Genomic DNA, 14,403 nt, shown 5'->3' with positions numbered 1-14,403 from the left:
TTAGAAAAATATAAAATATTTTTTAAAACCCTTTTAAAAGCATGCATCCACAACCAATATTTCTATTTAATGAATATACTTTTTTTGTAACTTCTCAGTAATGATTTCATGTAATTTAAGTGTTTAACTCCATTAATGAGAATGGCATATTTAATCAAAATTTTTATATCAGAAGTAAAACTAGTTTAAATCATTATTTTATTTAGCCTATTTAAACTGTTATTTTTCGGTGGCACTTGATCAAGTAATACTAACATTTTCTCCTCTATTCTATCTGGGAAAAAAAAAACTAAGATTGAACTGCGAAGGGTCATAGCACTTACATACTGTTGTCCTACTGCTAGTTTAATTGCTTCTATTGTTTCTCATTTGTAAGTCGCTTTGGATAAAAGCGTCTGCTAAATGAATAAATGTAAATGTAAATGTTGTTGTGAACATGCACTGTATTTATGATTAGGACTAATGAAGATTTACGGTTTTACTTTATCTGCCGTCAGTTTCACTAAACGGCCCAACGCTGGCGCGGACATTTAAGAAGGGATGGATATTTGCTTCAAGTGATAGGCTTGGTGAGAGAAATTAAATTTGTATTATCTTTCTGTATATGTATAATTTTCTTATTGGTAGAAATAATAATTTTCTTATTTCTACCAATAAGACATTTAACTCCAGCTCACCATCGGTGTCGCCAAACTGCTCCATCTCCAAAACGTTCGTACGCATGGGTCAGAGTTTTCGTGCAGGTGCACACATTTTCCGTCAAGGTTGTTTTTATAAATCACAACTTATGCGTCGGAAGTGGCTTACGCCTCTTTCAGGGCCTGTTTTGTGTGTACGCAATGGTTATAAATGAGGCCCCTGCTCTCTCAGAGACGGGGCACCCTATGGCACCCGCGTCCAGACCTCTGGAAACTCCATGTCTGGTCCTTGGATGGGACGGGGAGGTTCTAGGTGACCTACCCCCGCGGTTCTTGTTTTGTCGTTTCTCCCCCGACCGTGTCACTAGCACCCAGGTGAGACATTCAAACTGACCAATCAGATGATCACAATCTCCCTATTGTCCCAAACATCTGGCCTACAGGCCTATATCCCTCTTAGCACTGCTGTGCTGGAAATGTCTGAGAGAAAAGCAAGTGTCTTTGTTGGTTGGAAATAATCTTGGATTATTTCAAACCTTACAGCTCCTCAGCGAAAAACAATGTGTGCATACACCAGCTTCCTGTTTATACCCGCGCTGCGGGGCGGGGTGCGTGACGCGATTCACGATCGCCAACGTTCATTGACTCGTTCTGTAGACACTTGAAGATGATAGGGCTCCCTGAAGTGATCCCAATTACGTTGTCACGTCGACGTTACATCTCCCGTTCCCTGCTTCAGGGAACGAGGGTTACATCAGTGACCGAGACGTTTTTCGTGAACGTACGAGGAGCACAACACCTTCGAACACGAATCTCGGGAAGCGGCTGTGATGAGGGCTATCTAAAAAAGTGAAATTGTATTCGTCTTTCAGATCCACCGCTATAAACCAGTACCCTTGTCGAATGTGTGCGTGGAGGATCTGTTTTATCGCGATCATTTTGAACGCGCGGTTAGCAAGTCTTCGCAAACAGCCACTCGGTAGCTCTTTACTCTTTACCGCTATGGAAGTATTTTTTGTCATGTCTTTAATAATGCCATCAAAATGAAACCAAAGCACAGGATAGCAATAATTAGATGGCTATAAGTAGGCTAATTGTAAATCATACAAAAGAAATGCCATGATTCCTGATTTTACATAGGTGTTAGTATAATGATTTTGTTAAGGGTGATTAGCAACCAAATATTGATAATGTGGAAGTTACTGCCTTTTGCCTTGGCATGACCTCTCAATTTTTGCTGACAATACAAAGGCAGAGTTCAGTAACTTTAAAATAGTGGTCAAAAGTCAAGGTTGAGCTAAAGATTTTTTTATGTAGATAATTCCTTACTAATACATCTAATTGCCAGATTTCTAGTGTCCTACCTATAATTAATTTGTCGGGACAACTAAAAATCTTTAAAGTAAATTTTCTCAGTTCCACACTCTAGCGAGTTAAGGTCTTTTGCCTTTGTAGGGCAGAATACATCATGTCACAGACTACTTGGTGTCTCTAGTCCATTACTGAGTTTTTATTGTGAATTAAAACTCTGAATACACTATTGTTGTGTATATGATGTAGTCGATTCTCTACAAAGCCTTTTTGTATCGGCAAATTCAAGCACCAGATTTAACTTCTTCATGAAATCCTCTGGAAATACACACACAAAACCAAATAAAGAGAGAGAACAGAGGATCTCATCATATCCATGAATGCAGTCTATTCATTTAATTTCCTGTTTTCATTTCCAGATATTCCGAAAACATGACTTAATGCATTTCTTCATAGAACATTGCGAACATGAAAATGTGCTTTGTATTTCCAGTGGAGTTGAATCGCTTTCACCAAGAACCCCTTAGCACAAGTGAACAGAACTCTTCTATTCTCTAAAAGACAAATTCTATTAAGCCTCTAGGCCTATTTAGGCTACACTCAATTATAGCCCACATATTTGTATTAACGTATTACATTCCTTTCACATCAGTATGGTCCGCATTCATGAGACCTGTTTCTCAAATGTGAACTTTGTGATTCATTGACAGTGAGTGAATCATTTGAATCTGTTGACCAAAAATTTTTTAATCTGTTGACCAAAAATTATTTATTCGTTGATTCTTTCGGTGACTTTTTGTGTCATTGGATCACTCACTCAACCGATCACGACAAAAATATCATATTTTATTCAAATTTGCGTGTCTAATAATTAATTTAAGAGACTGCTGGAAGAGTATCTCAGTTCATTCAGATGGCTGATTCGTTAAGTTCGTTCATCAGCTCAAACTTTAGCATCCATCTTTTCACATGCAAGGATTATTTGCTTTATTATTATATTTGTATGGCTATAGATTAGGGAATACTGGTATTTCCGTGCCAAATCAAAACTATTTATTTGTTAAGAATAGTAACAAGTAACAATTAAGGTTTTTATAAAGAAATTAATACTTTTATTCCGCAAGGATGCATTATATTGATCAAAAGTTACAGTAAAGACATAATGTAGCAAAATATGTCTGATTGACATAAATGCTGTTCTTTTGAACTTCACTAAAAGCAGTTTCCACAAAAAAATTTAGCAGCACGGCTGTTTTCAACTTTATTAATAATAAAAATAAATCTTTATTGAACACCAAATCAGCATATTAAAGTTTTTCCGATAGTTTGTCAAAGGTTTGGTTTATGCATTTTTACTGTTTGCTATGGTATTGAAACTTAGAATCAAGAATCGTTGAATTCAGTTTGTATTGGCAGGTCATTGACTGCTGAAATTCTGCTATCGTGGCAACCCTACTATGCACTCATCTGTTAAATGGTCACCTGCTATCTTACAAGTGAGATGGTGAGCTGTCTTGTCTTTAGGCTGTCCGTGGCTTCATCTGCTGGAACTAAGAGGATCAAATGCATGCTCTTGACTTGAACCTCTAGTCCTTTCATTCCCCGATCATCTCCTTCATTAGACGCACAGATCAGGTTAGAGTCTCTGTCTCGTATTAATACCTGTCAGCAGCCAAAACTCCATTTAAGTCCCGACTCTGCTTCCTAGTAGAGACGCCTGCGCTGCCATCAGACTGCAGGCTCGCTGGAGGTCCGTGTTGACTCTGAATGAGCATGGCAGCTTCTCAGGCTAGGCTGTGAGTGGGAATGAAGGGTTTAACAACAGATTCATTGTTTAGAGATATTTCCCTGGTAAAAGCCAGGCCATCGGCTGTTTGTGACATTTAAAGAATGTCCAGTTTTCTTAGTTTGGGAGCACAAAAGCATGTCAGGGACAGTGGGTCATGAGATGACTCCGATACATGGACATCTTGAGAAGATGAAGTTTCTCACCTCTGGATTTATTTAGTTTGCCCGTTCAACTCAGACGCATGCCTAGCACAAGGCAGATCATCACTTCCTACGCTGCCCTTCAGCACTGGAAATCTATACCATGATTACTTAATAAAGATGCATTAATGGTATACATTTCCCTCTTGGAAGCCTCAGATCTTATGCCCACACATTTTTGGCTGTGCTGACATTGAAGACACATTCATCATTCACATTCCATATTGGTAGAAATGAAGAGTGGGGTCCCAAGTCAGAGACCGCTTGTGCAAGTGATAATATTTTCTAATTTAACACCATTTTTAAAATGGTGTTATTGTTAAGTTATCAGCCTAACATTTTGAGTGGAAAATTAATGAAAAAAATGTTTTTTACATGAATATAAGAAGTCTTAGTATTTGGTTTGTCCCTCTTCTGCTTAAATAACAGCAACACTCGAGTTGCATAAACTACATACGTTTTTGAAAAACCTGATGATTTCAGTTAAATGTAAAAGTTTTGGGATCAGTAAAAAAATTTAAAGATCGATTTTTATGTTGTTGTTTTTTTTCATCAAGGATACATTTAAAGGGAAAGTTCGCCCAAAAATGAATGCCATCATTTACTAAAGTTGTTCTAAAGCTGTATGCATTTATTTGTTCTGTTGAACACAAAAGAAGATATTTGTCTGTAACCAAACAGTTGATTGGACCCCATTGACTTCCATATTATAAAAAAAATGGATGTCAATGGGGTCCATCAACGGTTTGGTTACCAACATTCTTCAAAATATCTTCTTTTGTGTTTAGCAGAAGAAAGAAAATCAGGTTTACAGTTTTAGAACAACTTGAGGGTGACCAAATAATGAGAGAATCTTCATTTTTGGATGAACTATCCCTTTAAATCAAAACTTGACAGTAAAGGCATGTATAATGCTCCAAAAGATTTCTATTTCAAATTAATACTGTTCTTTTTAACTTTCTAACTTTCACGGGTCACGCAAGGCACAGGTAAACATAATGACCGCTCACCGCTGTCAACATTTTTTGTGCCTCTGCTCTGATTCATGTCTTCATGTCACTCCGCAAGTACATTCATTTGTCAAGATGGAACTTCAATCAAAGCAGAGCTCCACCAAAGAGCCTGCACTCGTTGTGGAAGGTTATCTAAAGTGTGCTAAGAATTTTGGACGTGTGGGGCGAACTGTAGCTGTGTCCCAATGTGAAGGCCGTATTTGAAGGCCGATTGCGTCACAGCGACGGGAGAGGAGAGGGGAGAGGATGGACAGGCTGTTTGCTCTTCTTGAGTGAATGGTGAAGAAGCAGTATTTTATTTTATTTTTTTGTAAAAGAGAAAACTAAGTTCTGTACAATTTTTGTCATCTAGGTTAAATGAAATGAGGTATTTTATTTATTTTTAAAAGAGCAAACTACACTCTAAAAAATGCTGGGTTGTTTCAACCCAATTTTGGGTAAAATATGGACAAACCCAACCGTTGGGTTAAATTTTTACATTGCATTTTTAACCCAACGTTTGGGTTTGTCCATATTTTACCCAACATTGGGTTGAAACAACCCAGCATTTTTTAGAGTGTAGGGTTGTGTACAGTTTATTTAAATGGAGGTAATAAATATTATTTTTGCTCAATTTCTGTGCATTGTTTATTTTTTTATGTAACTTGATGTGTTGGGATATGAAATAAAAAGGAATAGTTCTGGACTTTTTTTAATGGCAGGAGCAATTTTGGGGAAAAAACTTCAATACAATTTTTTTTAATAACATTTGAAAATGAAAATTAATAATTATATTATGAGTTATGTTGTAAATCGTTTAAAAACGTTCTTTATGTATATCATCTGACAACATCATTTAAATTATGTCATGTATGAGTATGTCATTTTAGATGTCCTGTTTGCTAATTGCGGCATTTCTTATATGTTGTTGTTAATTGTAGTGTCTAGTCGAATCAAGTCGAATCATGTTTAAATTAAATGTTTAGCTGTGTTACTAGGTATTGTTGATGACCTCACATGGGACTACAAATGTAAAATAGCCTGGGGGCTAACTTTGGCATATGTACATTGCTGAAAAGCATTGTCCCTTTTAAATAAATTATAAATAATAAAAAAATTAACAGTACATAAAAGGTGAGGGAGACCCTGCCATCACAATATATTAGCGAATAATTTTTAAATTTAAGTGAAATATGGCGATAAATTACAGCCACGTGATCATGTGGTGTACATTATTTTTAGTGACTGACCTTTTATACAAATAAAATATTTACTCAGATCTGGTACAATTTTATAGACATAGGCATTTTGTTTCTTATTTGTGTTCTTACATGAAAGGTGAAAAGTTTTGTCTATTTAACTGTAGGTACATTTTTCCTCACAAGTCCACATTTGTTAAATGGATGTGGAGTGGAATAGAAAAGATTGTTTTATGAAGTTGTAATTGTTTTAAAATGAAAATCAGTTTCCCTTTGTATAGGAACATTGTTTAGTGTTGTTTGAAATACATATTAAGGTGAGCATTTTTATTTTGTAATCAGTCTCACATTAATACAGTCTCTAATATCAGATATTGCTTCAAAATATTGATTGGTATCAAACTAAATGTTTAGATCCCATCCCTAATTTTTTATTTTTTGGGGGGGATAGCTATATTTCTTGGATCAAGGCAAATAAAGGTGTGCTCAGGAATATACAGTATTATTTCAAAATATGATGGCATGAATGAACACTGCAAATGTGACTTTGTGACCTTCACTACTGTAGAGAAAGTTAATCAGATTGGGCCTTTGTCAGGTTTGTGGGGTAAGGGATGAAGCGAGGGCTCAGGTGCAGAGTTGATGGGCTTTTAATGATAATAAAAATAAAACAAAACAGACAACAAAAACTACCCCGACGGGGAAGACTTGGACTTGGACCAGCACAGGACTGAAAACACAAGGAGAATAAATAGGAAGAGCAAACAAAACAGGTTACACCACACAGAGAGTAACGCAAGGGTCGTCCCGAGGAGACTGTGTCGTTCCTCTGCGGGAAAGTGCATTTAGTCAGAGTCCCTTTTCAGTCACAGCAGCACAGGAGTGGAACTCTGTCCATCAGAGAACTCACCACATACTCTGTTCAAAAAGCATCTAAAAAACTGGCTTATAACACATCAGACATGTCAGCATTAATAAGAATGTACCCCTGCTGCCACTTGTGTCTCTGCTGTGTCAATGTGTATAATATTAATTCTTTAATATTAATAATATTGTGTATAATACTTTTTTAACATAATGTCTGTATTATAGTAAACTTGTACACTGTATTTATCAACAGGATTTGAAGAGTTATATATGTTTTACTGCTTTTTATTTGTATTGTTCACTGTAATCTTCTTATTGTGTTTTTTTTTTTTTTAGATAGACAATTTTAAGATCTGTCCAGGGACAACGGATGAAAAGCCTTTTGGCTAATTATGGTGCATTTGCAGCAATGTTAATTATACACTGTCCCTGTCAAATAAATGAATACGAGGGAGGACAGGTGGGGCAAATTAATCAATAATCAGGTAACAAGATGGGAGAGGCTAGATAATCGACAGGAGAGCACATGGCACGAGGAAACACATGACAAGCCATGTGCTCACACGAAACATGCCAAAAACACAAGCTCATGGCCAGTAAAACAAAATCACAAGCCATGTGCTCACACAAAACAAGACATGAACAGCACCCAATGAAAACACTCATGAGCCACATATTCACACAAAACATGACAACATGAAAGCACACAGCTAGTGTAAAACACAAGCTGTGTGCTACACAGCACAAGACAAAACATGACATGAAAGCACATAAAACAAGACAAGAGAGTGCACGCCTGGAAGTGACAGAATCCTGACACTCTTGCTGTTTTGATATTTTTGTGTGCAGTATTTATCAGATGGTCGGTGAGTGATCTGTGATCAAATGCAGTTGAATTACAGAATGTATTTCAAAAATCGTTACGGGGAAGATGTAAGAAAGGCTTTTTTTTGGTAAGCAGCTCCCTTCTGGGAATTGGCACCAAAACACAACTTCTAAGTTACCAGTGCTCTTTACTCCATGTACTCCATGAGAGTTAAGCTGGTATGTGGAGTCTGCAAAAAGACTGTAATGTGGCCACTTGAACAATAGTGATGCAATTTGATTGATTTTTCACATAAAAGAACCCAATGCTTTTTGTGAACAGGTACAAAAATGTAAGCTTTCACTAGAAAATATATTCAAATTATGATGATAAATGTTGTTTTGTATTTATAATGTGATGCAATATTAAAATCAGAACTTTGTTATTTTATAATTAGATAAATGAGTGTCTAATAATGACACTTCTCAACACTACATGGTGTGTTTTCTCATTTAGTGATCACATTTGACAGAGAGAGTTGTCTAGGGCAAATCTTTTAAAGTGGAAAATCGCCTTCAATCGAGTCTTTGTGTGCCTAATTGTTTTGTTACTCTTGAGGGGGCAGGGTCTCATCCTGGTCCAGCAAAACGTCCCACAAACTTCAGCACACAGTCTGAGTAGCATTCTTCAATTTGTCGAGAGCTTTTAAGCGTACGCTGAAACTGGAGACACAGCAGCCATGCCTAAGCGAAAGATAAACCTGTCGGAGGTTTGGCGTAGGAACCGTGCTGCTCACCCAAACAGAGCTAAGAACAAGCCAAAACTATGGCCTCATCAACTGTAAGTTTGAAAACTGTTAAAACCGGTTACTTGTTGGGTCAATATATGTAACTTAATTGCGACTGATGCTAATTTTTTGTGGAGCTCAATCATAGTTGTTTGTTGTGGCAGTGCTGTGCCAATTTTAGAGTATTTTCCGCTTTAATAATGATGTACAGTTTGGTAAAACTGTGGAATATAATGCTTTGATTTATGTTTTAATGAACGACTTCATTGTTGCCTCGATTTACACATTTCGTTGTACTGAAAAAAGAAAGAACCTAGTGTGTAAGACTATATATCTCAAAATTACAATAAATAAAGTCACCCTCACTATATGACAAGTTGGATTTACATAGCAAAAAAAAAGACATTTTATATACAGTACCTTTCAAAAGAAAGGTTTTTGAAAGGAGTCTCTTATGCTCATCAAGACTGAATTTATTTGATCAAAAATGCAGAGAAACACTAATATTGTGAAATATTATTACAATAATAATTATTAAAATTATAATTATCTTATTAATAATTATTATATATGTTTTTCTATTGTAATATACTTTAAAATAGAATTTATTCCTGTGATGCCAAGAATTTTCAGCATAATTACTCCAGTCTTCAGTGTCACAGGATCCTTCCGAAATCATTCTAATATGATGATTTGATGCTCAGTTATTATCAATGAAACAGTTATGATGGTTAACATTTTGTTTGGAACCTGTGATATTTTTTTTCAAGATTCATTGATAAATAAAAAGTAGGGCTGTCAAACGATTCAAATATTTAATCGTGATTAATCGCATTAATGTCATAGTTAACTCGCGATTAATCGCACATTTTTATCTAGGCTATTCTAAATGTCTCTTGATTTCTTTTTGTTCCATTATTTTTTTTCTCATTTTAATGCTCTTATCAACATGGAAAAGTGGATCGGCTTGCTTTGTGCAAATGTTTTTTTATTGAAAACTGCATTGGAATATAGGCTACTGTGTTCAATTTCACACTAACATTCTCACTCGGAGCAAATAATCTCTCACACGAAGTAGCCTAACACTGTCCATCAATAAAAGGGTGAAAGAAATACTGACGAGGAAACGTTACTGATTGACGAGTGGACGTAGAAACGCATCAGCGGTGTGTGTGTGTGTGTGTGTGTGCTTGACCATCAAGTGGTATTTCCGACTGGACGTGCTGCGATGATTGCTAAGTTCACAACGACACACACACAGATCACCTGGTCTTGTCAACTAAACCATTTGGCATCTTTTTAAAAGTAAACTTTCCATTCAGAATCTTATTGGCATCCATTTCGGCGTCTCGCGCTCATCATTCATCCACTCAAAACGTAACGTTAAAGGGAACGCACACCGGACGAGAAGCGCAGCGCCGCGCCGCGTATTTAAAATCCGAACACATTGTGCTCTATGAGTGTACACACACCGGCGGCGGCATTCTGCGTTTATTGCTGGCCATAAACTGAGAAAGTTCGCGTCCGATGTGCGATACGAGTTGTCCCAGACGCGGCTCGTCCTCTCTTTGGCCGGTTCGCATCGCAAGCCCAAACAAGTGTGTGCGGCGTGCCTGTTGTTTTGTGTCTGGTCTAGCTAGATCCGCTGTGGTGTTGTAGTTTTAATAACGTTACTAGTTGTTGCAAAAGCATGTGTAAAAAATTACAAAGTTTGCTAGGCGTTAATCTCGCGATAAAAAAATTGACGCCGTTAACATGGGTTTAATTAACGCCGTTAACGCGTTTAACGGACAGCCCTAATAAAAAGTAAAAAAAGAACAGCATTTATTCAAAATATAAATCTTTTTTAAAAATATAAATCTTTACTAGCCGATCACTTTTTATTCATTGAACACATCCTTCCTGAACAAAAATATTAATTTCTTTCAAAAAAAAAAAAGAAGAAAGAAAATGACTGACCCTAAAACTTTTGAACGGTAGGCCTAGTGTATATTGTTAAAATATTTCTATTTGAAATAAATTCTGTTTACTTTTTATTCATCAAAGAATCCTGGAAAAAGTATCAGGTTATAAAAAATACAGTAGCACAACTGTTTCCAACATTGATAATACATCCGCATATTAGAATGATTTCATGTATAGGCTATGTAGATGTCCTTAGTGTCAATTTTTTCAATTTTGATCATTTTAATATATTTAGGTATTGAAAGTATTGATTTCTTACTGACATAATTTTTAAAAGGCTAGTGTATAAAATCTCACTTTATTTAACTTATTATTTAAACTATTTCCAAATATCCTTTTCTATTTCTAACTCTGAGACTTACAAAACATTTTATGTTTGCAGAAAACAAGATGTGATGACAAATGTTATTTATAAAATAAATTATAATATATTATAAGCTGTAATTTCATAATTTCCTTTTTAAATTGACAGAATTAATTGTTAAATACTTGTTTAGCATGACTGAATATGAATAATGTTGTACAAGGAATTACAGACGGTCTCATATAGCTCATGTGATGACTTTCAGAGAGGGTTAACAAATGTACCACACCTTATTTTAATGTACCACCTTCCTCTATCCCTGCAGGGCACAATTGAGAGACCCCGAAGTGGTGGCAGCCCTTCTTCAGCAGAATGTCAAGATGGCACGCCTACTCCCTCACACTGGCATCGATGTCTTCCGCCCCTTCACTTTGGAGTCGCTCGCCGAGATCGAGCGGCGGATGGCAGAAGAAGCCGCCGAGCAGGAACAGATGAAGGCCCAGAATATCGAGGTGGCTGAAGAAGATCTGCCCAAACCCAGCAGTGATTTGGAAGCAGGAAAGTCCTTGCCGTTCATCTATGGAGACCCTCCAGCAAAGCTCCTCAATGTTCCTATTGAAGAGTTGGATCCATTCTACAAAGCACAAAAAGTCAGTAGCAAAAGAAAAATATCAAAGTGATGTCAACAATATTTTACAGGTCTGGCTTGTCAGAATAATAGTTACTCCACAAGAGGTGGTCTGTCGCTTTTTCTGTTTTTCAGACTTTCATTGTGGTCACCAAAGGGAAAACAATATTCAGATTCAATGCTGAACCTGCCTGCTACATTCTAAGTCCCTTCAACCCTGTTCGACGAGTAGCCATAAGAATACTCATACATTCATATCCTTTATATTCAATATAACCCATGGAAAAAGTAATTATATATACATACAGTCGTGCTCAGAGTTAATCATACCCCTGGTAAATATGATCAAAAATGGCTGTAAAAAATTAATCTGCATCGTTTATCCTTTTGGTCTTTCATTAAAAAAAATCAGCAAAAATCTAACCTTTCATTTAAAGGGCACCTATTATGCCCCTTTTCACAAGATGTAAAATAAGTCTCTGATGTCCCCAGAATGTGTATGTGAAGTTTTAGCCCAAAATATCCCACAGATATTTTTTTACAGCATGTTTAAAGTCGGCATGAAATCAAAATTGACCCTATTTACTTTGTTAGCGGATATTACTAGTCTTGTTGTTAACAATTAATCCGTGCAAGTTAATACACAGAAAACAATTGTTTGCCGTGGTTATCTTTAGCCTAATCAAAGTCTGAAAAGTTACTTCCGGTCTGGAATGGTTCTTTTTCTGATGACGTAGGCTTGAGGACTTGGGTTGCTTAAACGCTTAACCACTCCCCTCAAACCGTTACTCTGCTATGGGCCAGAGGTGGAGAGGAGGAGCGCAAAAGTAAAACCCTGCCCTCTGTTCAATATTCCGTTTCACTCGGAAATGCGTCACAACACTTGAGAAAAGTCGTTTGCAACTTCCGGCTCACGCGGACTTTAAATTGCCATTTTTGGGGGCCTGAGAAAAACGCACTGTTTTTGTGTGTCTCCTTTAAAAGTTATAGGAGATGCGGTTCCACGCACAGGGGGCGGAGCCTTACCAGCTCGTTCTCAGAGCCAGGACAATCTCATCTCACAGAAAGATGATAATATCAAAACAGAAACTCACAGTAATGGTGTTCGTGTCGGACAATAATGCCCACATAGCTAGAGAATATATGCTGAATAGAGATAGAACAGGTAGGCCTATGTTTATTTTAATTACGTTTAGAACTTGCCATCTGCTCCACTATTAATAAGCCTGCTGTAGTTGACCCCGTCTGAATGATAACCAAAATATAGCCTACTGATGAGTTCAATTAAGTTTACATCACACAAAAGATGAAGCGTTAGTTTTACGACTGAAAATCACTGTAAGAATAAACACAGTATAAACACATGGTGGATGTCACATTATGAAATAAATATTTTTCTCCAAAACACGTTGGCCACAATTATTAATAGCTACCCCTATAATTTTTTTATGAGTAAAATATCTCTGAAGTATATTCCCATTAACATTTACTTTTTTTGGACAGTGAGGATGATGGTTTGAGTGGCCAAAGAGTCTTCAAGAATTGTAGAGATTAGTTGAGTCTTGGGGTCATAAGTATTTTTTTAAAAAAGTCAAACAACCCCTACATCTCTGTTTGGGAGGGTTTCAAGAAAAATGCTTCTCGCTCATCCAAAATCAAACTCCAGCAAATTCAGTTGTCACATGCAGTCAGACACGACTGGAACTTCAAATAGCACAGGGTTCTGTGGTCAGATCATGAAACTAAAAAAAATTTGCTTTTCGGCAGCAAACACGCTAGATGGGTTTGGTGCACACAAGGATAAAAAGTGCCCCATGTGTACAATTTAATATGACGTTGGATCTTTAATGTTGTGGGCATATTTTTCTGCTGGAGGTCCTGCTTCTTGTTCAAATACATGGCATCGTGGATTCTATCAAATATCAACAGATAAAAAATCAAAACCTGATGCCTTCTGCTAAAAATCTGCTAATAATGGGCCGTGGTTGGATCTTCCATCAGGACAACGATCCAAAACAAACATCAAAATCCACACAAAAATCATGGCCGTCCCAGTCCCTTACTGACCTGATGAGTGAACTGAAGAGAAGCAGCACCATCATGGATCTGGGAATCTGAAGGATCTGGAGAGATTCTGTATGGAGGAATGGTCTCTGATCTCTGGTCAGTTGTTCTCCAAACTCATCAGGCATTATAGGAGAAAACTCAGAGCTGTTATCTTGGCAAAAGGAGATTGCAAAAAGGTATTTAATAAAACGGTATTAATAATTGTGGCCAACGTGTTTTGGAGAAATATTTCATAATGTGATTTCGCCCCCACTTTCAATTCTTTTACTTCAATAAAAGGTTAGATTTTTGCCAATTTTTTTAATGAAAGATCAAAGGGATAAACGATGCAGATAAATTTTTTATCATATTTACCAGGGGTATGATTAATTCTGAGCACGACTGTATATATATATATATATATATATATATATTAGTATATAGCCTACAGGTTGATATAGATTATATGTATATCAACAATGTTCTCCGTCTGTTCTTTGATTTCCATGTTTTAAGTTGACATCTTAGGTTTGTGTAATGCTCAGAGACAGAGTTTTCATTTAGTTTAGAGGCACAAATCATACCTTCTGAGTTCTCCTTGACTCTCAACAAATTGTTTAGCTTGTTCATCTTGTTAACCATCTTATCAAACTGTGCTTTCATGACACTGAGTAACCCTCCATCCTGGAGCAAAACTGTAGAGTAAGTGTTGCAACATTTCTACAAAATCTATCCAACATCCCTCAAATACACAACCCCACCATATCTATCTATCTATCTATCTATCTATCTATCTATCTATCTATCTATCTATCTATCTATCTATCTATCTATCTATCTATCTATCTATCTATCTATCTATCTATCTGTCT

The 14,403-nt window shown here is 36.6% G+C and overlaps 1 protein-coding gene across 1 annotated transcript in view; it reads left to right on the top strand.

Moving 5' to 3' along the window:
- The first annotated feature begins 8,474 nt into the window (after window positions 1-8,474).
- The window catches only part of LOC307010546 (sodium channel protein type 4 subunit alpha B-like), a 32,165-nt gene continuing 26,236 nt past the window's right edge, over window positions 8,475-14,403 (top strand). The window contains exons 1-4 of the mRNA XM_079635334.1: window positions 8,475-8,641; window positions 11,183-11,507; window positions 11,621-11,741; window positions 14,146-14,233. Of these exons, the coding sequence (XP_079491460.1) occupies window positions 8,541-8,641; window positions 11,183-11,507; window positions 11,621-11,741; window positions 14,146-14,233 (635 nt within the window). The 5' untranslated portion in view covers window positions 8,475-8,540. The remainder of the gene's footprint in view (window positions 8,642-11,182; window positions 11,508-11,620; window positions 11,742-14,145; window positions 14,234-14,403) is intronic.

This window comes from Phoxinus phoxinus (assembly GCF_949152265.1).
Source record: "Phoxinus phoxinus genome assembly, chromosome: 1".
Lineage (NCBI taxonomy): Eukaryota > Metazoa > Chordata > Actinopteri > Cypriniformes > Leuciscidae > Phoxinus > Phoxinus phoxinus.
The sequence above is the reverse complement of the archived record's forward strand: the minus strand, read 5'-3'. Positions and strand labels throughout refer to the sequence as shown.